Below are 25,380 nucleotides of genomic sequence, written 5' to 3' on the forward strand. Positions count from 1 at the left end.
TTTGGAGAGGATGAGGAGTCGTTGGGTGAAGCATGAGCTGCCAGGGTATCGGTCTTAGACGACTGTCTGTGCTGCTCCTATGGGAGGGGCTCGCTCTGAGCCTGTGCTGCTACTGGACCGGGACTTGGGTTGTTGCTGCTGCAGCCGGGCCCAGTGATGATGGTGGTACCGCTGGGCCCATGGGCTGGTTGCTGTCGGACAAAGGGCCCTTCCACCACTCTTTGGATTTCACTGAGTCGGTGGAGAGACACCAACAGGGCTACACTACCAGATACAAGATGTTCAGGTGACCTTTTTCTCTCTTTAGTAGCCCCCCCCCCCCCCCCACAACCAACCTCAATACAATTTCAATTTAAGGGACTTTATTGTCATGGGAAACCAATGTTTAGATTGCCAAAGCAAGTGAAATAGATAATGAACAAAAGTGAAATAATCAATCAAAAATGTACAGTAAACATTACACTTACAAAAGTTTCAAAATAATAAAGATATATAAAATGTAATTATGTCTATATATAGAGTTGTAATGATGTGCAAATAGATAAGTACAAAAGGGAAAATAAATAAACATAAATATAGGTTTTATTTACAATGGCATTTGTTCTTCACTAGTTGCCCTTTTCTTGTGGCAACATGTCACAAATCTCTCTCTCTCTCTCACACACACACACACACACACACACACACACACACACACACACACACACACACACACACACACACACACACACACACAAATATAGGGAGAGAGAGAGACAGCCTCACAACTAGGGTTGCAAAGCTACCGGTAATTTCATAAAATTTCCCAGAATCTTCTGTAAATGTTTTCATTTATTTATACTAGAATAACTTTAAATAGATTATTCCTATGGTATTACTTTGTTATATAGGTGTACATATTGTCCATTATTTTCTAGTGGTTATACCATATGGTTCAAAAGAAAATAGCCCAATTCATGTAAAAAGCATCTAATCAACTTAGGCATTATTTTCAATTAACTCTGCAACTCTTCCAACAATTGACTTTTTTTCGCAACTGCCACCAGTTTGGAAACATTTACAACAAAGACATGTTGACATATTAAAATACATTTCCCCCCAAAATATATAAAGGATATTTCATGCTGAAACCCTCATAATAAAACACAAATGTGTATCACTACATTGATGGTTCATATTTAGCATAATGTTTTACAGTTTTGTCATGAATATTTTATATTGTCAAATAATCTTATTTTACTTTTTGTATATATTTTAGATGTGATAAGGCCACACAGAGGGCCAGAGATAATTATACCAGAGATAATTACAGACACCTGTGATAATCTGAAGTGCCCATAAAAGGTTACTAGATCTTACAAAATTCCCCAAGACCTTAAAAGCTAACAAAAGTCTGGCAGTTTACTGGTAAACTTCGAAATATTCCAATAGTATACCCTCCCTTTGCAACCCTACTCGCAAGCATGTGAGACTATTCTGTGTTACACTTTGCTTGTGACATTGGTGGAACACACGCACCCTGGTTAATGCCCTGTACCAGAGAGGATATAGACAGACTGCTTTAGAAAATGGCAGAGTATTGCCTGAAACATTGCTAAATGGTTTAGAATAAATGGAAGGTGGGAGTTCTTTTGAAAGTGAAGTGTGCTACTCAAACTTCCAATGAGCCGTTGAAAGTATAGGATGATGCTGGCCTTGTGCCACAATATAATGACATTCCTAAATATGGTCCTGCTGTTCCGCTATGACTCAATACTTGTTCTCCCCCTTGTGGAAGCCAGATAAAGGAGGATTTCTACTGGCTTTGAGAACGCTGAAGTCTTCACAAAAATATGTCTCTCTGAACAGCCTCTACTGATTTGAATTCTCTCTCTAGAAGGGAGCAAAAGCAACATGGGGAATCTTTTCAACTGATATGATGCACCCACTTTGAAACGTCCTCTGTTTGGATTGGAATATGGGTCCTAGCAACGTAATCATGTGGATTAACATCGGATCCCCTACAGTTACAAATGAGTAGACTGACAAACCGCTGGTGTCCGTCTTTCCTCTTGACCCATTCTCCATGGTCCCCGGAGGACCTTCCCGTTTCTCCGTGTTTGATTGCACATGAGCCCAGGGTCTTGAACAGGAAGCTGTCAGACTATTATCCACCAGTGTAGCGTTAGCGTAGCATGCCTGCTTCCCATCCATAAGTGTTCACTGGTGAATAAGCCTGCAGGCTAACGCCAGGGTGTGATCTATAGAGGCCATCAAGTGACACCCGGAGAGGCACTGCAGTCTGTCTCTCTTTAGGATGATTGGCTGTAATTACACCCTCTACACTGGCCTGATTCCTCAATTATTTCTCTGCCGATCGTTTCTCGTGGCAGTGATTTGATTGCCTCCCACGAGAAGAGACAAGAAGGCAGTGTCTGAAATATTGGGGCAGTAGGACTCTTGACTGTAGAGACTGGAGAGAGACTAGCGTATTAGAATGCTTTCACTTGCAGGTCCCCAGATGGGACGTGACTGTGTATGCAACACTTGAGCTCGATGTGACACGTGTCAGTATACTGTGTACGAAGCGGCTAATGGTCACCACAAACAGTAGGCTAATGGTGAATCACAAGGGCTTTGTGAGATAACATTATGAATATATTTGGTTAGCTATGGACACCTCAAGTGCTTATAGTTAAAGCATTTGTATGGTTTCCTGAAAGGCTCCAAGGCAGCGGTTCTAATTTCCTGAAAGGCTCCAAAGCAGAAGTTCTCATTTTGCTCTAAATGGCTCACAGTCATAGAATGATTCATGGTCATTCAAATATGGTTCAGGATTAGCTGTGATTCATGGTTACCCATAAACTCTTAGAAAAAATGGTTCCAGAAGGGTTATTCAGCTGTCCCCATATCAGAACCATTTTTGGGTCCAAATAGAATCCTTTTTGGTTAGAGGGTAGAACGTTTGGTTGATCTATGTAGAACCCTCTGCGTAAAGAGTTCTACATGGTACTCAAAAGGGTTCTACCTGGAACCAAAACAATAATTTTAGGTTCTAGATTTTACTTTTTTTTCTACTTATAGGGACATTACACTGGTTAATGGGTGATCTGGCATAGAGGGTCAGTGGTTTCATGGTCACATTGACTATTTATAATACTTATTATGCCTAGTGCTGCATTGGACCCTCTCATAAAGACTATCATGCTACAGTAGCACTATTGTACTGTGGTCACCTAACAAAGGCATTGTGAAACTGAGGTTTCCTTTCTTCAGCAAGATCGAAGCTACAATGAAACAAGGCAAAAGAGCACCAACAAAGGCAATTGTAAGACAAGGTCATACAGTCTCACAGACCTGTGAACATATGTATTGGCAGAGTGACCCACGGTTTATTAGCCAGTGGCAATGTCTGTCAGAGCAAATTCCAGCCAATCTGAAGTCATTCGACACTTTCCTTTGCCCTCCCTCAAGTTGCGTGCCAACATAAGAAGGCTTTAGGAGAAAATATCTGCAGTATGCTCACAGCTCCTCCAGGGAAAATTCCGTACCGTCTGGATGTATTAGCTATTATGTGAGAGATTCTGCCTGTGTCTGTCTGTAAATGTTGTGTCTGTCTATAAATATTGTGTCTGTCTGCATTGGGGTTTGTTTGTGTTAAATGTAGGTTTTCACATTCTACAATTACATTCAAATAAATGTTCTCAACAGCCTGTTAAGTTTGTGACAATTTCACAAACTGAAAACTCTCTCCACGAACCAAGAACTCAATCAAATAATTAATGAAGTGTGTTTTCAGGGAGTTCGGCCGATGGAAAGTCAACAGCCTGGCGGTGGAGAGGCGGGGCGGCAGCGGCCTGGCTCCGCCCCTTGACCCTGACTTCATGCGCACAGTCAGGCAGTTGGGGCGGCGGCCCACCCTCCGCAGGATCACTGAGACCATTATCAAGAAGTACGGGACTCACCTCCTGCTGTCCGCCACTCTTGGAGGTACAGTAAACAGAGGCTCCAAGCGTTGGTTCCTACTTTACCCGCATCACGGCAGGACTCCTTAGACTCCTTAGAAGTGGGTTTTTCAAGAGGGAATTTCATATAACTTTTAAAATGTAAAAACTGTTACTGAATGTAATGTATGACTCAGACAATGGTAAAACATTCCTAGTGTCTGAACAATACTTTACATTCAATAACTTCTTACTTAGCTACAGCAGATACTTCTGCATAAGGGGTATATTTTTAGTAACATATGTAATGTGGAAATTATACAGGTTGGAATTCATGTATTATACTGTATCTTATGTGCTTAAAACGCTACTGTATATACTATATATATATATATATATATACAGTTAAAGGCGGAAGTTTACATACACCTTAGCCAAATACATTTAAACCTTTCACAATTCCTGACATATAATCAGAGTAAAAATTCCCTATCTTAGGTCAGTTAAGATCACCACTTTATTTTAAGAATGTAAAATGCCAGAATAATAGTAGAGATAATGATTTATTTCAGATTGTATTTCTTACATCACATTCCCAGTGGGTAAGAAGTTTACATACACTCAATTAGTAGTTGGTAGCATTGCCATTAAATTGCTTAACTTGGGTCAAATGTTTTTGGTAGCCTTCCACAAGCTTCCCATAATAAGTTGGGTGAATTTTGGCCCATTCCTCCTGACAGAGCTGGTGTAACTGAGTCAGGTTTGTAGGCCTCCTTGCTTGCACACACTGTTTCAGTTCTGCCCACAAATTTTCGATGAGATTGAGGTCAGGGCTTTGTTATGGCAACTCCAATACCTTGACTTTGTTGTCCTTAAGCCATTTTGCCACAACTTTGGAAGTATGCTTGGGGTCATTGTCCATTTGGAAGATCCATTTGTGACCAAGTTTTAACTTCCTGGCTGATGTCTTGAGATGTTGCTTCAATATATCCACATAATTTTCTTCCCTCATGATGCCATCTATTTTGTGAAGTGCACCAGTCCATCCTGCAGCAAAGGACCCCCACAACATGATGCTGCCACCCCCGTGCTTCACGTTTGGGATGGTGTTCTTTGGCTTGCAAGCCTCCCCCCTTTTCCTCCAAACATAACAATGGTCATTATGGCCAAACACTTATATTTTAGCTTCATCAGACCGGAGGACATTTCTCCAAAAATTACAATCTTTGTCCCCATATGTGCAGTTGCAATCTGTAGTCTGGCTTTTTAATGGCGGTTTTGGAGCAGTGGCTTCTTCCTTGCTGAGCAGCCTTTCAGCTTACGTCGTTATAGGACTCATTTTACTGTGGATATAGATACTTTTGTACCCGTTTCCTCCAGCATCTTCACAAGGTCCTTTGCTGTTGTTCTGGGAGACAGGAGACAGAACGCTTCTCTTTCCTGAGCGGTACGACGGCTGCGTGGTCCCATGGTGTTTATACATGTGTACAATTCTTTGTACAGATGAATGTGGTACCTTCAGGCATTTGGAAATTGCTCCCAAGGATGAACCAGACTTGGGGAGGTCTACAAGGTATTGGCTGATTTCTTTTGATTTTCCCATGATGTCAAGCAAAGAGGCACTGAGTTTGAAGGTAGGCCTTGAAATACATCCACAGGTACACCTCCAATTGACTCAAATTATGTCAATTAACCTATCAGAGGCTTCTAAAGCCATGACATAATTTTCTGGAATTTTCCAAGCTGTTTAAAGGCACAGACAAACTTAGTGTATGTAAACTTCTGACCCACTGGAATTGTGATACAATTATAAGTGAAATAATCTGTCTGTAAACAATTGTTGTAGATGTCCTACCCACCTTGCCAAAAGCTGTTTAAAGGCACAGTGAACTTTGTGTATGTAAACCTCTGACCCACAGGAATTGTCATACAGTGAATTATAAGTGAAATAATCTGGCTGTAAAGAATTGTTGGGAAAATTACTTGTGTCATGCACAAAGAAGTTGTCCTAACCGACTTGCCAAAACTATAATTTGTTACCAAGAAATGTGTGGAGTGGTGGAAAAACAAGTTTTAATGACTCCAACCTAAGTGTATCTAAACTTCCGACTTCAACTGTATTAAAACAGGGAACTCAGTTCAGTATGGTTGCTGGATTGGGGTGAGATTAAACATACATCACATGTTCTGCTCATTATCTTTCTTCATCACAGTCAATTAATAATTGGAACCTCTCTAAAGAAGAGACGGGAGATGATCACCATTGATCATGAGATCACTGAGCCTCTCTGGCTCAGTTAATGGTCTCCCCTTTCCTAATTTCCTGTAATCAGGGGAGGAGTCCTTGACGATATTTGTGGATAAGCGGAAGCTGAGCCGAGGCCCAGAACCAGGGGCTGGAGCTGAGGGCAGCAGCCACAACAATACGGGGGCTGGGGTGGTGACCCTGGAGGCCCTTCACCAGCTGGCTGCCTCCTACTTCACCGACAGGGAGAACACCCTGCGCCGTCTCCACCACCTCCAGATCGCCTCCACCGCCATCAGGGTAAGAGACCCCTGACTGCCCTTTGCCTCTGGGCATACAGAGGGGAAGTTAGATGCCAATATAGGTTACTATAGGAGGTCAAACTGTGTTAAACCAATGCAGCTGCTGCAAGGACTTTGCTATGTTTTCTTTTGATTTTTGTTTCTGTGGGGAGGCTTACTGTTACTTACTTACTGTTGCATTTAATGTTGCCATTTTATTTATGTCAAACATTCACAGTGTAGCATGTTGATGTGTTGTTTTGATTTCGATTTTTCCTTATTGTCAGACTCTCGCTGTGCCGATTCAGTAAGTAAGCGTTGTTGCATAGTGTATCAGATATGAGTCCTTTTTATCTCAAAATGAAAATCTGCTGAGAATTAACATGTTTCAAGTCATAAGAATTTCATGTGACTTACATCAGACTGTACCCACATGTGTTCCAATTATATATCAAGGGCGATATAGACAGATGAACAGGGTTCTGTCAGTATAGAATATCTACATAAAAAGTATTTACTGTAGGCCGTCTATTCCAAAACTGCAATGCCGTCGGAGGTACGCCAAATAAATATGTGATTCACATTTTCAAACAGTACATTTAGATTTTCCAACGGGGCTATACATTTGGTAATGCGGGTGCAAGCAGTTGCTCCCGACGCCACTTGGGTACACTGCAGCATCCACCAAGAGGCTCTTGTGGCAAAGGGAATGCCTGACAGCTTGAAAGACGTTTTGGACACTACAGTGAAAATGGTAAACTTAGTTAAAGCAAGGCCCCTGAACTCTCCTGTATTTTCTGCAATATGCAATCATATGGGCAGCGACCATGTCACGCTTTTACAACATACAGAAGTGCGCTTGTTATCAAGGGGCAAAGTATTGACACATTTTTCTGAATTGAGAGATGAGCTTAAAGTTTTCTTTACTGACCATAATTTTCACTTGTCTGACTGCTTGCATGATGACGAGTTTCTCACACGACTGGCCTATCTGGGTGATGTTTTTTTTGGCCTGAATTATCTGAATCCAGGATTACAGGGACTCTTTGCAACTATATTCAATGTGCGAGACAAAATTGAGGCTATGATTAAGAAGTTGGAGCTCTTCTCTGTCTGCATTCAAACCAGTTGAGCTTAGGGGGGCGCTATTTCATTTTTGGATAAAAAGACGTTCCCGTTTTAAGCGCAATATTTTGTCACAAAAAGATGCTCGACTATGCATGGAATTGATAGCTTTGGAAAGAAGACACTCTGACGTTTCCAGAACTGCAAAGATTTTCACTGTGAGTGCCCTAGAACAGAAGCTTCAGGCAAAACCAAGATGTTTCTGCAACCAGGAAATGAACAGGATTTCTGAGGCTCCGATTTGCATTATCTCCTTATATGGCTGTGAATGCGACAGGAATGAGCCTACCCTTTCTATCGTTTCCCCAAGGGGTCTGGAGCATTGTGACGTATTTGCAGGCATATCATTGGAAGATTGACCATAAGAGACTACATTTGCCAAGTGTCCGCACGGTGTCCTGCGTGGAAATTAGTGCGCAAAACTCAGCTGCTGGTATCTTTCCATGGGATTCTGAGAAAAACCATGCTTCCACGAATGGCATATCAATGAAGAGATATGTGACAAAACACCTTGAGGATTGATTCAAACAACGTTTGCCATGTTTCGGTCGATATTATGGAGTTAATTCGGAAAAAAGTTCAACGTTTTGGTGACTGAATTTTCGGTTCGTTTCGGTAGCCAAATGTGTAGTAACAAAACGGAGCGATTTGTCCTACACAAAGAATCTTTCAGGAAAAACTGGACATCTGCTATGTAACTGAGAGTCTCCTCATTGAAACATCTGAAGTTCTTCAAAGGTAAATTATTTGATTTGATTCCTTTGCTGGTTTTTGTGAAAATGTTATGTGCTAAATGCTACACTAAATGCTAAGCTAGCCATCAACACTCTTACACAAATGATTGATTTTCTATGGTTCAAAAGCATATTTTGAAAATCTGAGATGACAGTGTTGTTAAGAAAAGGCTAAGCTTGAGAGCAGGCATATTTATTTCATTTAATTTGCGATTTTTAGAAATCGTTAACGTTGCGTTATGGTAATGAGCCTGAGGGTGTAGTCACGCTCCCGGATCCGGGATGGGTAGGATCAACAAGGACAGCACACAGGTCTTTCCATCATTGTATACTTTTTTGTGTGCAAATGAACTCAAGCTTACAGACAATGCCAAATGTGATATAGCGAAGCACCTGAGTGAGCTGGGTGCGCAATTACGCAGGTACTTTCCCAAAACGGACGACACAAACAACTGGATTTGTTATCCCTTTCATGCCCTGCCTCCAGTTACAAGAGTGCCTCATCAAAATTGCAGCAAGCGGTTCTGTGAAAATGTAATTTATTCAGAAGCCACTGACAGATTTCTGGATAGGGCTGCGCTCAGAGTATCCTGCCTTGGCAAATCGCACTGTTAAGACACTGATGCCCTTTACAGCTACAGTAAGGGGGAAAAGTATTTGATCCCCTGCTGATTTTGTACGTTTGCCCACTGACAAAGAAATTATCAGTCTATAATTTTATTGGTAGGTTTAGTTGAACAGTGAGAGACAGAATAACAACAAAACAATCCAGAAAAACGCATGTCAAAAATGTTATAAATTGATTTTCATTTTAATGAGGGAAATAAGTATTTGACCCCCTCTCAATCTGAAAGATTTCTGGCTACCAGGTGTCTTTTATGCAGGTAACGAGCTGAGATTAGGAGGACACTCTTAAAGGGAGTGCTCCTAATCTCAGTTTGTTACCTGTATAAAAGACACCTGTCCACAGAAGCAATCAATTAATCAGATTCCAAATGCTCCACCATGGCCAAGACCAAAGAGCTCTCCAAGGATGTCAGGGACAAGATTGTAGACCTACACAAGGCTGGAATGGGCTACAAGACCATCGCCAAGCAGCTTGGTGAGAAGGTGACAACAGTTGGTGCGATTATTATCAAATGGAAGAAACACAAAAGAACTGTCAATCTCCCTCGGCCTGGGGCTCCATGCAAGATCTCACCTCGTGGAGTTGCAATGATCATGAGAACGGTGAGGAATCAGCCCAGAACTACATGGGAGGATCTTGTCAATGATCTCAAGGCAGCTGGGACCATAGTCACCAAGAAAACAATTGGTAACACGTGAAAGACTGAAATCCTGCAGCGCCCGCAAGGTCTCCCTGCTCAAGAAAGCACATATACATGCCCGTCTGAAGTTTGCCAATGAACATCTGAATGATTCAGAGGACAACTGGGTGAAAGTGTTGTGGTCTGATGAGACCAAAATGGAGCTCTTTGGCATCAACTCAACTTGCCGTGTTTGGAGGAGGAGGAATGCTGCCTATGACCCCAAGAACACCATCCCCACTGTCAAACATGGAGCTGGAAACATTATGCTTTGGGGGTGTTTTTCTGCTAAGGGGACAGGACAACTTCACCGCATCAAAGGGACGATGGACGGGGCCATGTACCGTCAAATCTTGGGTGAGAATCTCCTTCCCTCGGCCAGGGTATTGAAAATGGGTCATGGATGGGTATTCCAGCATGACAATGAGCCAAAACACACGGCCAAGGCAACAAAGGAGTGGCTCAAGAAGAAGCACATTAAGGTCCTGGAGTGGCCTAGTCAGTCTCCAGACCTGAATCCCATAGAAAATCTGTGGAGGGAGCTGAAGGCTCGAGTTGCCAAACGTCAGCCTCGAAACCTTAATAACTTGGAGAAGATCTGCAAAGAGGAGTGGGACAAAATCCCTCCTGAGATGTGTGCAAACCTGGTGGCCAACTACAAGAAACGTCTGACCTCTGTGATTGCCAACAAGGGTTTTGCCACCAAGTACTAAGTCATGTTTTGCAGAGAGGTCAATACTTATTTCCCTCATTAAAATGCAAATAAATTTATAAAATTTTTGACATGCGTTTTTCTGGATTTTGTTGTTGTTATTCTGTCTCTCACTGTTCAAATAAACCTACCATTTAATTTATAGACTGATCATTTCTTTGTCAGTGGGCAAACGTACAAAATCAGCAGGGGATCAAATAGTTTTTTCCCCACACTCTACGTACCTATGTGAGAGTGGGTTCTCGGCCCTCACTAGCATGAAAACTAAATACAGACTGTGTGTGGAAATTGATTTAAGACTGAGACTCTCTCCAATGCAACCCAACATTGCAGAGTTATGTGCATCCCTTCAAGCACAGCCTTCTCATTAACCTGTGGTGAGTTATTTGATTAACAAATAAGGTTTTATATGTAAGATATAGATAAAGAGCAATAATTATTGATTATTAGTATATTATTATTTGTGCCCTGGTCCTATAAGAGCTCTTTGTCAGCCGGGTTGTGACAAAGTCACACACATTCTTATGTTTAATAAATGTATCGTATAGTTTGTGTGATGGCTAAAAACAACATTTGAGAGTGCGCCGACCCTGGTGCTAGAGGAGGTGCAGCTGGAGGTTGAATGTTTGAAAGGGAAAGGGTATGGGACTATAAAAAGCTTGCGAACCACTGCTGTAGATCATTGGTGCTCTCTCACCAATAGCAGGTGTTAGTATGTGATAATCAAGAGAGACGCTAGTAGTGTTGTAGTGTTGCCCCACATACTACAGTACCCCGATACTCCATTCAATCTTCTGACATGGATATTAAAATAGGTTCATTTCTCAATGTGGCAGGTGTAACAGTATAGCTTCCGTCCCTCTCCTTGCCCCAACCCGGGCTCGAACCAGGGACCCTCTGCACACATCAACAACTGACACCCACGAAGCATCATTACCCATCGCTCCACAAAAGCCGTGACTCTTGCAGAGCAAGGGGAACCACTACATCAAGGTCTCAAAGCGAGTGACGTCACCGATTGAAACGCTATTAGCGCGCACTGCCGCTAACTAGCTAGCCATTTTACATCGGTTACACAGGCATACCTGATATTGATGAGGAGAAGTGGCCACCTGACTGAAAGTGCCTTCCTACAGTATAGTTAATTATTCATCAAGATGATATATCGGCCCATAACTTTCTATTCATTTACGTCCAAGCTAACCACCTTTGTCAGCCATTTTGTGGAGTGAGCCGAGTGTCAGTTGGTCAAGAAAAGGTTTTGAATAGGTGTTGAGGGGTGTTCAGCACTGCCAGCTGCATATAGGCCTTCATTAAAACACATAGGCTGGAGAATATGGAGGAAATATGAAATAAGAACTGTTACTGAGGCATAAATCTAGAGGTTTGATTATGATTCATCTCAAGCCGTGTCGTGATTCCCTTCATCTACGTTCATCTACGTTAGGGACGGGCAACACCAGGACCCGAGTGGTGTCACGCCCCCCCCCCTTCCGACAAACACAGCTGATTAAACTAATTACATTCTAAACTGAAGAAAATGATTAGTTGATTATTGGAGTCAGAGGCCCCCGAGGACTGGAGTTGCCCAGGCCTGCTCTACATCATGGTTTATCATGCTACAGAATGGTTGACGTAAGACACAGTAATCAGTGTATGGGGGATTGGAAATTATGCAGACAATTACATTGATGGGAAGCTACAATCTATCAGTAGTATTAAGCAGATCTACCCCCCCCCCAAAAAAAATATATATATATAAAATTACGAAAAAGAAACTGTAATCAGTTGTGAGTGACCAGCATTGAGGAACACTGATTCGCATGATCACCCTGAAATATTGGTGATTGGGCAGGAATGAAAGTTAATTCATTATGAATTCTCCACCACCATTGTACAATAACTCGCCAACTAAATGTATGCTATTTCAAAATATGCTTTATTTGATTTAACTAGGCAAGTCAATTAAGAGTAAATTCTTATTTACAATGACAGCATAACCCGGATGACGCTGGGCCAATTTTCATTGTGGTTTCAATTATTCAATACCCCGAATAAGATTAATGGAGTCGATATGATTTAACATGGGAGATGATTATCTTTTTCAGTCTTATCAAAGATTGATGTCCTTCCTTTATGATAGCCTACCAGAACAGACATACTATTCATTAATTTCCACAGAATATTTTCCTAGTTCATTCTCTGATGTTTGAGGCATGAAACAAAACATCAGAAAATGAATGAACTTTCAACATTAATTGGTTCCCTTACCTCCCCAGGTGACTGAAACCAGGACAGGCCCCCTTGGATGCAGTAACTATGATAACCTTGACTCTGTCAGCTCAGTACTGGTCCACAGTCCAGAAAACAAAATCCAATTACAAGGTATGCCTGAAACTAGAACTGAAGACAAAACTTCAACAGGTGTATCACTCTGAATGAACATCAAAGAGCCAGGCCTTTCATGGTTAACATTAATATATGTATTTCCAGCAATTTAGAGGGAATAGTTTACAGTAACTCACTACAGCTCAACATGGAATGCATTCTTCAGGAGGTTCAATGCAGCAAAGACAGGGCACAGTAGTTCCTATCTGGAATCTAATTGGTTCTCCAGGCTAACCTGTGAGGATCTTTATCAAACCCCTGGATGACTTAGTTGTATTTGGTTTCTGAAGTAGGATCTTCAAAAGCAATTTAGCGGCAGTGTCTGTTTTTTTGCCTTCTTATACACCCCAAAATACTCACCCACGCCTCTCTGGCCTCCCCAGGACTCCAGGTCATTCTGCCAGCGTACCTGCGGAGCCGCTTCGTCCAGGCAGCCCTCAGCTACATCGGCTGCAACTCGGAGGGCCAGTTTGTGTGCAGGGCCAGTGACTGCTGGTGCCAGTGTAGCCCGGACTTCCCACAGTGCAACTGTCCACAGACGGACCTCCAGGCCCTGGAGAACAACCTGCTCCGCCTCAGAGAGGCCTGGACACTGGCCAACGAGGAGTTTGAGGAATCAGGTGTTTACTGGAGATAGTTGAACATGCAACAGTTCAATGACCTAAGTCATGAGCAACAATTGAGCAGCCTGGGTGGCAGGATATTTCTGCTTTAGCCAGCTTGTTTTTTAACTTGCAATAATTTAGTGTAGAATTTAGAGAGTAAGGTATTCAGGCATTCAATAAGCTTCCATATGTGAGAATGATAAAAAGCATTGTTCAGAGATACGGTGGAGAAGTGTCGTGTCTTTGGCTATGCCGGATTAAGTGATATGACATGCTATTCTATAAAATCCTTTCTCTGTAATTAATATTACCTGATTGAGCTAATCATATAAATGAAATTAACTAGAAAGTCGGGGCACCAAAAAATTATATTTATAGAGCAGTTATCTTCCCAATAAACTCTTAAAGACCTAGTAATATTTTACATCAATAGCAGTCAATATTAATCGTCACCTTATTTCAGTCTCATCTGAAAGTTGTAAATTCTTGGTTATCTTCACGAACCCTGACTAACAAGTTGAATCAGCAATACAAATTTGTGTTTAAGTATTTATTTACTAAATACCTAACTAATCACACAGAATTACATATACACAGAATGAACCTTGATACCTTGACTACAAATTATATCATGAAGGAAAACGTCCCTAGCGGAGGGAACAGATATGACAGCTGGTTACACAAAGAAAATGGGCTGGGTTTGAGTGAAAGAGCGGAAAGACTGAGGAACAAAGGGAGAAGCGATGTCTCTATCGTAAACACAGTATCTTATGCATTCTAAATTACCGCCCATTTGGAAAAGGAAAATGCAATAAATATTTACTCTGAGCTGCGCTTCGGTAGGTTGGTGGTAGATGGAAGGCCGTGTTGCCCAACCGAGTCCTTTGAAGAATGTCTCTGGTGGTAAATTGGACTACACGTTGTAGTAATGTTGTTGTAGACGGGATACTCTGTCTGTTCTTTCCTAGCCCACGTTTGCAGCTGCTGTTGCTAACTCAATGGCTAGGAGGTATCACTTCTGTAGTGAATAAGAGTTCAATGTTCATACCATTCGCGACCAAAGCTCATGCTGAGGTTGGCTTCGTTCTGTAGTTATCTGAACCATTCTGACATCAGACCATCGTCCTCACATCCTCGGAACAGGAGGTGACATTTTCGTCAAGGCTTTATATAGTGGAGCGAGAAGGGTGTGTTTGAAAAGTTTTATAACCCATGTCGCTTCACAGGGGCGGGCCACTGATTGAGCAGAGCCCTAACCTTATGAAAACTCAAATCTCTCATTTGGAAGCTAAAATTACATTTAATGTTTTCACCAATAATTTTATATTCAAACATTTAAATTGAACAACAATTCCATGTGAATCCGATAACTACAATGTGCAGACTTTCCACTGTAGAGTTTATGTCATCCTATCATTGATGAGAATGTCTCATATTCATCAAGTACCACTGCATATGTTCATATGTTCAATTGGTTCAATTACCAGAATATTAGTTCATTTCCCCCCACCTTCTGATGTTCCCAGAATCTCTATGTTAACCAAAGGATTTTCAAATGTCACATCAGTAGGGTAGAGAGAGGAAAAAGGGGGGGAGAGGTATTTATGACTGTCATAAACCTACCCCCAGGCCAACGTCATGACAGAAGGGAGTATACTAGATTAAAAACCTTACTGAAGTCACATAATAAAAGTGTCTCGTAGGATTTCTCACTTCTTGAAAACACTTTAGAAATAGGGGAAACATAGTGAGTTAAAGAATGGAACCCATTCAACCCGAGTGGCGCAGGGGTCTAAGGCACTGCATCTCAGTTCTAGAGGCGTCACTACAGACCCTGGTTTGATCCTGGGCTGTAGCACAATTGGCCCAGTGTCCTCCGGGTTAGGGGTGGGTTTGGCCAGGGTAGGCCATCATTGTAAGTAAGAATTTGTTCTTAACTGACTTGCCTAGTTAAATAAAATAAAAATAAACTCTGAATCAGAGAGATGCAAGGGGCTGCCTTAATCAGCGCCCGGGTTTAACTTCTGTGCTCAAGGGCAGGATTTATCCACTTGGGGATTTAAACCAGCGACCTTTCAGTTACTGGCCCAACACTCTTGATGTAATAGGTTACCTTGGCAATATACATGGCCTTGCTTCGAAAGCTGGAAGTGTATATTTGCACCCACTTCAGCCACCATCTCATACCATCTGATAAATGACCAATTAGTTACTAAACCATTCAATGGTGCACACTACAGACTGGTTGTTAATAAAATATGATGCCTCTTGAAATAACAGTTCTGCACTCTAGTAAGCTGAGAAGAAACAATCTGAACCAGTATCTCTGAACACGTTGTTTATTCATATTTGGGTTTGTTTACATTTCTGGGACAGACAAAAACAATGAGAACAGACACATTGTCACACGTTGTAATTATTCCCCAATGGCTCACGTGGAACCAAACTTGACTTATTCATGTTTATTTTTTATTTTTTTACTCTTGATTTACTATTTTAGAGGAGTTCCAAAGCTTCGTCGGAAGGCTGCCAACCCAGTACGCGGTGAACAAATCTGTCGTGGAACACTTTTGGAGGACGGATGGGGGTCTGCTCCAGCGCTACAGGCAGCTGGAGACCATGAGAGGCCTGCTTCTCGACAAAGCGCGCCACACCGCTAACAAGCTCTTCAGTCTCATTAAGAGATGCCGCCATCAACCCAGAATTGTGCTGCACAGGGAGAGGTATAGCCTATTGTTTCATTAACCCAAGGTTTCCCCCAAACTTCCTTTGTCTTGTAATTATGCAAATGATTTATGCACTGTGCTAGAAAGAAAGACACAAAAAAGAGTAGTTTTAGGAGACAAGAAGGGCTGACAGACGAAATTGAGTCTCACCTCGGAAAACCAGAGTTGAGGATAGCTGGACAACTGGCAGTTGCTAATTGCAATGCAATTAGTACTGTTTTAACTTGTGTTATCCAAAGTGTATCTAAGACCACTGGGCTCAATAAAAGATGAAGTACCTACTCACTAGGCCACAATAAGTCTTCAGATTGTGTCACACATCCACACTCAGAAAAGAGTATCAATAACAAACCTTTTGGCATTCAAACGGTTAGGACCTCTTTATCCTATGCCTCTGCTGAAGTGTTTTCATTAACAGTTGAAACTACAGTCTGAACAACATTCCAATTATAAGTTGGTTAGCCTGGTCCCAGATCCGTTTGTGCTGTCTTAGAAGGCTGGCAAAATAGCCCGGTCCCAGATCCGTTTGTGCTGTCTTACAAGGCTGGCAAGATAGCCCGGTCCCAGATCCGTTTGTGCTGTCTTACAAGGCTGGCAAGATAGCCCGGTCCCAGATCCGTTTGTGCTGTCTTACAAGGCTGGCAAGATAGCCCGGTCCCAGATCCGTTTGTGCTGTCTTACAAGGCTGGCAAGATAGCCCGGTCCCAGATCCGTTTGTGCTGTCTTACAAGGCTGGCAAGATAGCCCGGTCCCAGATCCGTTTGTGCTGTCTTACAAGGCTGGCAAGATAGCCCGGTCCCAGATCCGTTTGTGCTGTCTTACAAGGCTGGCAAGATAGCCCGGTCCCAGATCCGTTTGTGCTGTCTTACAAGGCTGGCAAGATAGCCCGGTCCCAGATCCGTTTGTGCTGTCTTACAAGGCTGGCAAGATAGCCCGGTCCCAGATCCGTTTGTGCTGTCTTACAAGGCTGGCAAGATAGCCCGGTCCCAGATCCGTTTGTGCTGTCTTACAAGGCTGGCAAGATAGCCCGGTCCCAGATCCGTTTGTGCTGTCTTACAAGGCTGGCAAGATAGCCCGGTCCCAGATCCGTTTGTGCTGTCTTACAAGGCTGGCAAGATAGCCCGGTCCCAGATCCGTTTGTGCTGTCTTACAAGGCTGGCAAGATAGCCCGGTCCCAGATCCGTTTGTGCTGTCTTACAAGGCTGGCAAGATAGCCCGGTCCCAGATCCGTTTGTGCTGTCTTACAAGGCTGGCAAGATAGCCCGGTCCCAGATCCGTTTGTGCTGTCTTACAAGGCTGGCAAGATAGCCCGGTCCCAGATCCGTTTGTGCTGTCTTACAAGGCTGGCAAGATAGCCCGGTCCCAGATCCGTTTGTGCTGTCTTACAAGGCTGGCAAGATAGCCCGGTCCCAGATCCGTTTGTGCTGTCTTACAAGGCTGGCAAGATAGCCCGGTCCCAGATCCGTTTGTGCTGTCTTACAAGGCTGGCAAGATAGCCCGGTCCCAGATCCGTTTGTGCTGTCTTACAAGGCTGGCAAGATAGCCCGGTCCCAGATCCGTTTGTGCTGTCTTACAAGGCTGGCAAGATAGCCCGGTCCCAGATCCGTTTGTGCTGTCTTACAAGGCTGGCAAGATAGCCCGGTCCCAGATCCGTTTGTGCTGTCTTACAAGGCTGGCAAGATAGCCCGGTCCCAGATCATGTTTGTTCTATCTCTTGTACTGTATCTGTACAAATACTATATATCTGTATCTATACAAATACTATATATCTGTATCTATACAAATACAGTGCTGCCAAGCGCACTGTGACTACTGTGGCGCTTGGCGGAGTTCTTAAGGGGTCCAACAGAACCCCTGAGTCCTGACACAAGTAGTCCTCTAGCTCCCGGTTCAGCCCTATGTAATGAAACCTGGTCTAGCTTGTATTAGTTACTCCAGTCTTCCAGAGAGCCTTTCCTTTGAGCATAACTTCCCGGTGCTGGACTCCTCTCTCCTGACCTCTCTGTTTTGATGGCCATTCTTTGGAAAAAATTAACTACATTACAAAATTCTTCAGTACTACTGCCAAACACTCTGCTTCCACAATCCTCAATCCAATTACACTGCTTTATCACACCCTTCTGGTCATAAAGGGGGATTTGATGGAGGTTCCCAATTATTTAACTGGTCCATTTTTTTCCGCATGTGATCCTATGAAATGTTTTATGCATAGTTTATTTGCTCTGTAATTGTACTGGGTGGTTAGTATTCAATATTCATACATTGAACAAAAAAAGTGTGTGTGTGTGTGTGTGTGTGTGTGTGTGTGTGTGTGTGTGTGTGTGGTTGGCTCTCTCAGTCAGCACCCACCTGCCTACTCCAGAGGAATATTTTCATTTTGGTCTGATTTAGCTTGCATTCCAGCAGCTGAGCCTACAAGTGCAGAGATGGGGCTTCTGCTCTGCCTATCCTGCTTAATTGACAGATATTGTTGCTGTGAATGTGCAGTATGAATCCTATTGTGTCTGATGAGATGTTTTTAACATATTTCAAAGACAGAAAACAAAAATAAAACGTTAATTGACTAACAAAGGTATGTTCTGTCCTCCGTCCTCAGACCCCTCCGCTACTGGCTGAGCTACATCCTGTCCCTCCTGTACTGCAGTGAGAACGACCACATCGGCGTGTACTCTGAGCAGACCAGGAGCTGTTCCTGCCCCTACCACCACTCTTCCTGCCAAGGCCCTGTCCCCTGCTCTGTGGGAGAAGGCCCCCGCTGTGCGTCTTGTTCCCCCGAGAACCGCACCCGCTGCTCCAGCTGCAACCCGGGCTTCTTTCTAGGCCAGGGGCTCTGCCGACCCGCCGTACCTGACCCCACGGATCCTTACCTGGGTTTGGAGAGCGACCGCGACCTTCAGGACTTGGAGCTGCGCTACCTACTCCAGCGCCGCGACTCGCGCATTGCCCTGCACGCCATCTTCGTCAGCAGCGATGTGCGCCTCAATGCCTGGTTTGACCCGTCGTGGCGGAAGAGGATGCTGCTGACGCTGAAGAGCAACCGCTACAAGTCCAACCGCGTGCACATGCTCCTGGGGTTGTCGCTCCAGGTGTGCCTGACCAAGAACAGCACGCTGGAGCCTGCGCTGTCCGTGTTCGTCAACCCGTTCGGGGGCAGCCACTCGGAGAGCTGGACCATGCCGATCGGCCAGCACGGCTACCCCGACTGGAACAGGACCAAGCTGGATATCCCCCTGGACTGCTACAACTGGACCTTGACACTGGGCAACCGGTGGAAGAGCTTTTTCGAGACCGTCCATTTCTACCTGAGGAGCCGCATTAGGGATTCGGGGCCAGGCTCAGGGGTTGGGGGACACAGAAACGCTAGTAGAACGTACTTTGAACCACCAGAGGGCGCCGTGGAACCTGTGGAGGCGTATTCATCCCAGAACATGGGCTACATGAAGATCAACAGCATGCAGCTGTTTGGATACAGCATGCACTTTGACCCAGACGCAATCCAGGACCTAATCCTGCAGTTGGACTACCCGTACACCCAGGGATCCCAGGACTCAGCCCTGCTGCAGCTGGTAGAGGTCCGCTATAGGGTCAACCGCCTCTCCCCTCCAGGGGCTCAGCCTATGGACCTGTTCTCGTGTCTGCTCCGTCAAAGACTGAAACTGTCCAGTTCAGAAGTGACCAGAATACTGGCTTCTCTACAGGCTTTCAGTGCCAGACAACCAAACTTTGTGGAGTACGAGGCAACCAAGCTATGTAGTTAATAATGGGCAGGTGGGCGGGGCCAATGTGATGTTTTTTGTATTAACCCACTCAGATACAATGTCAGCCCCATAGCCTATATCTGTTTGTGTTGGTGTTTGCCGTTCATGGCTTTATTTGTATATAAGTGTCATTAAATTTGATGTTTTTATCAATACCGGTCAAAAGTTTGGACACACCTACTCATTCAAGAGTTTTTCTTTATTTTTTACTATTTTCTACATTGTAGAATAATAGTGAAGACACCAAAACTTTGAAATAACACATATGGAATCATGTAGTAAATAAAAAAGTATTTGCCTTGATGACAGCTTTGCACACTCTTGGCATTCTCTCAACCAGCTTCACCTGGAATGCTTTTCCAACCATCTTGAAGGAGTTCCCACATATGCTGAGCACTTGTTGGCAGCTTTTCCTTCACTCTGCGGACCAACTCATCCCAAACCATCTCAGTTTGGTTGAGGTCGGGGGATTGTGGAGGCCAGGTCATCTGATGCAGCACTCCATCACTCTCCTTCTTGGTAAAAAATCCCTTACACAGCCTGGAGGTGTGTTGGGTCCACTAAGTCAAACCAGGTGGGATGGTGTATCGCTGCATAAAGACACGGCGGTTGGAACCAAAAATCTCCAATTTGGACTGAAGACAACAGGGCAAATTTCCACCAGTCTAATATCCATTGTGTCTTGGCCCAAGTATGTCTCTTCTTCTTATTGGTGTCCTTTAGTAGTGGTGTCTTTGCAGCAATGTGACCATGAAGGCCTGATTCACACAGTCTGCTCTGAACAGTTGATGTTGAGATGTGTCTGTTACTTATTTGGATTTGTTTAACACTTTTTTGGTTACTACATGATTCCATATGCATTTTTTCATAGTGTTGATGTCTTCACTATTATTCTACAATGTAAAATAAAGGAAAACCCTTGAATGAGTAGGTGTTCTAAAACGTTTGACCGGTAGTGTACATTGGAAAGATTTGGAAAAAAGCATCCCTTTTTCCCTTTTTACAGAAAATGCTGCAATTTATTATTGGATAGAGAGGATTTGATCTCCTTTATACAGGTATCAAATCAGCATATATTCCAAATGTATATGACCACTGTGTTATTACAGTGGATTATTGGATTGATACTAACACACACCTACTGAAACCTATGTAAGTCATTTGCTAATGGAAGGAGAACGAGGTGCTGCAAATGTGCTGTGTTAGTACTGCCCATCTGGAGCTGCAGAACACAGTGTCTCATAATGTCTCCGTTCTGTAACAGCCTTGGCACATATTACCAAGGGTATAGTGAGGACAGTAGCCTCCGCCCCTGTCTCTGGCTGCCATTCACACTCACTGTGATGGATGAGAGAGGGAGGTAGAGAGACATGCACAGCATCAAACACAGGCTAGGTATCAATAGCCTTTATCAGAGATAATTAGCTCACAGAGCAAATAGGGAGTTGATTGAAGGCTCAATGACCAAGGGTGAAATTAGACCCGAACTCCCAAAAGAACTGTTGTCTCTAGACTACAGTGTCAGCTGTTTGAGTATGACTTGCATCTTAGATAGCACTTGCAGAAGTGGCTTGTCGTCGCTTAATCTAGATTCGTAAGACGTTCCCCCCTGGGGTTAAGGAGTTAAGGTGGTTATCCATCCTGGCTCTTCCCTCTGTTGTAACGCTAACTTTAAGGGAAAGAGAAAGTGGGTAGAAACATAAGCAATTAACTTGAAAACACTACCAAATGACGCACTCGTTGTTCTCAAATTCGGTTATGGGCTAAATTATTTTCCTATTTATTTATTAAATGCAGTCATTTAGTTTGTAAGTAAATTGGATTTCCAAATTCGATAGACTGAATCCTTTTCAGTGAGGTAAGGTTTATTTTTTTTTAAATGTCCTAGAAGCATTTGCATATCTAAATGGAATGTGAAGTAATTAAAATCATGGCTGAGTAAACAAACAGCGATGTCACGCATGTGCAGCATACATTGACATCTGAAGTAAACCCCTCAGTGTGACAAGGCCCAAGTGTGCTCAAACAAACCCTTTAAAATGTCCTTGATTGTGGGGTTGCAAAAGTCCCTGACTACTAATCTTTACACTGTTTTGTGTTTCAATACGTTACTTACCAAGGATTGTTGACCACCGAGATTTTTTTGTAATCGTGGTCTTTATTGTGTGATTGCACAACATGTAGGCCTATATCTGCTAATGTATAGGTTTTAAACACACACACAATCAAACACACACACACACATACACACTGAGCGATTAGCTGAGGCTTTGGGCAGGGCAGTGGGCCTCGGAGGAAACATGAGTAAGACTAATAATATAATGTGTCTGTTTTACAAGTGGACTGGCGAGGGGATGGCGGGTTGCGGTGAAGGACAAGAGTTTATGGAGACGAGTCTCTCAGGAGAGGCATTTAAAATAATGGCTGACAATCCACAGGAAGAACACAATGAGCTGGCAGTCCATCAAGACAGTCTAAAGGGAAATCTGTGAGTGTTTGGTATTCATCATACAGCAGCCGTTCCTCTTTATGAAACAGCCCTGCTGGTTAAGCCGAGCCAAGCTCTACTGCTGTTGAAGCCGAGCCAAGCTCTACTGCTGTTGAAGCCGAGCCAAGCTCTAATGCTGTTGAAGCCGAGCCAAGCTCTACTGCTGTTGAAGCCGAGCCAAGCTCTACTGCTGTTGAAGCCGAGCCAAGCTCTACTGCTGTTGAAGCCGAGCCAAGCTCTACTGCTGTTGAAGCCGAGCCAAGCTCTACTGCTGTTGAAGCCGAGCCAAGCTCTACTGCTGTTGAAGCCGAGCCAAGCTCTACTGCTGTTGAAGCCGAGCCAAGCTCTACTGTGCTGGCCTAGTTAGGCATCCACCACTGGAACGTTTCTGGAAAGAAGTGACAGAGTAAAAATAAATGATCAGAGCCAATAGGATATGTTTCACAATAGTGTGAAAATAGGAAATGTGAGCAAAATGGATCCACTTACAGGAATAGAGCAGTAACAACCTGTTTTGCCCCCAGCAAGAGTAGCTGCTGCCTTGGCAACAGCTAATGGGCAGTAGCAGTGTGTGGGTAATATCACTGAGGAAGCCAAGCCAAGCCAGTTAAAAAGCCATATTACAGCCTGTTGTAATAATTGCGTTGTTTGTTCTATAACCCATTTGTTCATACGCCACCGTGATCTACAATAACACCCTGAGAACAAACACACAGTGGCAGAATATATTACCTTTATTTTACTAGGCAAGTCAGTTAAGAACAAATTCTTATTTTCAATGACGGCCTAGGAACAGTGGGTTAACTGCCTGTTCAGGGGCAGAACGACAGACTTGTTAACATGAGCCTACCAGGCTACATCTAGGCTACATATGGAACTTCAATCGTCTCAGGCCAGTGGCACAACATATTAATTTATGGTTAGATCCGAATCTCTGTCATAATCATTGATCTGTACAGAAATTATTTGATTTGATTTGAGAATTAAGTCAAAGCTACATGTCCAAATCCCCATCATCGTCCATGGCTTAGGAAAAGGGACGATTTAGAAAGCTAGCTACTGTAGCACATCAACACAAGCAGACCGACCATAAACTGACACATTTTTCTGACAATTATGACGTTTTTCTTAGGATGTGATTTGATTTGTGTGAAGAGAAATCCAAAATGGGGGTGGGGCGGCGGACAGCCCACAGTTGAGCTCAGTGCAACGATGAATTGCTAATTATTTTATATTTTTTTATAAAGGGAAGTAAATGCTTGCTGGCATCAATCAATCAAATGCTACGGCAGTAACATGTCATACTCTTTTGTTCCAGACAGCATCAGATACATGGGCTACACATACAGAGACAGAGGGGCGCTGTTTCCCTCACTCGGATGATTTCTCCCGTGAGATTCAGCCACTTGCGAAAAGATGGAAAATTATGAAAACACAGAGAGACGAGAGACATTATTTTATCATTAAAAAAATGGTAGTGGTCAAATATCCATGATTACGCACCAGTGCTAATGGGGATCCTAATAAATATGAAATACTAAACCTAGAGTGATTGATAACTGCATTTGTTAAGGGAATATACTATTTTTTCCCCTCATCATGCATATACGAAATGATACAAGTCATAATCTATTATATTAAGTTTGTCAATAGATTCCTTCTACTTTCTCGCAATAATTTTAGAGCACTCTTTAAAACTATTTTTCAGAATTCTAAAGCTATTCTTGAGATCTACAAAAGCAGCAAGCTGTTTTCTGTGTAGCCCCATCCTCAGCTAAAAGCTGTGTGATGTCTAATGAGAGCTATTACAATTATACTCAATAAAATGCAACATGCAACAATTTCAATGATTTTAATGAGTTACAGTTCATATAAGGAAATAAATTCATTAGGCCCTAATCTATGGATTTCACATGACTGGGCAGGGGTTCAGCCATAGGCCCACCAACTTGGCAGTCAGTCCCAGCCAATCAGAATGAGTTTTTCCCCACAAAAGAGCTGTATATTACAGACAGAAATACTTATCAGTTTCATCAGCTGTCTGGGTGGCTGGTCTCAGACGATCCCGCAGGTGAAGAAGCCGGATGTGGAGGTCCTGGGCTGGCATGGTTACACGTGGTCTGCGATTGGATGCCAAATGATCTAAAACGATGATGGAGGCGGAATATGGAAGATAAATAAACATTACATTATCAGGTAACAGCTGCTGGACATTCCTGCATGCTCAGTCAGCATGTTTATTGCACACTCCCTCAAAACTTCAGACATCTGTGCTATTGTGTTGTGTGACAAACTGCACATTTTAGATTGGAATTGTATTGTCCCCAGCACAAGGGGCACCTGTGTAATGATCATGCTGTTTAATCAGCTTCATGATATGTCACACTATCTTGCTGAACAAGAAAAGCGCACTAACAAGGATGCAAACAAATTTGTGCACAAAAATTAGAGACAAAATATTTTTGGGGTGTGTATGGAAACTTTCTGGGATCTTTTATTTCAGCCCATGAAACATGGGATCAACACTTTACAAGTTGCGTTCCGTAGCACCAGGCTCCGTAGCACCAGGCTCCATAGCACCAGGCTCCATAGCACCAGGATCCGTAGCACCAGGTTCTGTAGCACCAGGTCCGTAGCACCAGGTTCCGTATCACCAGGGTCCATATCACCATGGTCTGTAGCACCAGGGTCCATATCACCATGGTCCATATCACCATGGTCTGTAGCACCAGGTTCCGTAGCACCAGGGTCCATATCACCATGGTCTGTAGCACCAGGTTCCGTAGAACCAGGTTCCATAGAACCAGGCAAGCTGAATCAAGTACAACAAAAGCATTGGTAAGAAAAACTATACTATTTGAACCCAGGTCTGGTTGCAGAAGATTAAAAACTTGCCTTGAAACAGGCTCAAACCACTAGCAACATGGCTGGTGTTCGTCTGATGAATTACTCTGTACTGACATGATGAAGCCTCTCATCTTTCCTCCCAAAGAAACCAGCTCGGCAGCTGATAGAAAAACTTAGATCAATAAGATCAGAGGAGCGCTCATCGACTGGATCACCTCATTGGCTTTGAAATATTTTCCTG

At 43.3% G+C, this 25,380-nt stretch overlaps 1 protein-coding gene across 1 annotated transcript; it reads left to right on the forward strand.

Moving 5' to 3' along the window:
- LOC109872253 (BMP/retinoic acid-inducible neural-specific protein 3) lies at positions 1–23,834 on the forward strand. The gene is made up of 7 exons (XM_031807237.1): positions 1–286; positions 3,779–3,969; positions 6,257–6,468; positions 12,607–12,712; positions 13,099–13,335; positions 15,821–16,043; positions 18,643–23,834. The coding sequence occupies exons 1-7, from the start codon at positions 33–35 to the stop codon at positions 19,802–19,804; spliced, it is 2,385 nt and encodes a 794-aa protein (XP_031663097.1). The 5' UTR covers positions 1–32; the 3' UTR covers positions 19,805–23,834.
- Positions 23,835–25,380: the final 1,546 nt, after the last annotated feature.

This window comes from Oncorhynchus kisutch, linkage group LG27, assembly GCF_002021735.2.
Source record: "Oncorhynchus kisutch isolate 150728-3 linkage group LG27, Okis_V2, whole genome shotgun sequence".
NCBI classification, from domain to species: Eukaryota; Metazoa; Chordata; class Actinopteri; order Salmoniformes; family Salmonidae; genus Oncorhynchus; species Oncorhynchus kisutch.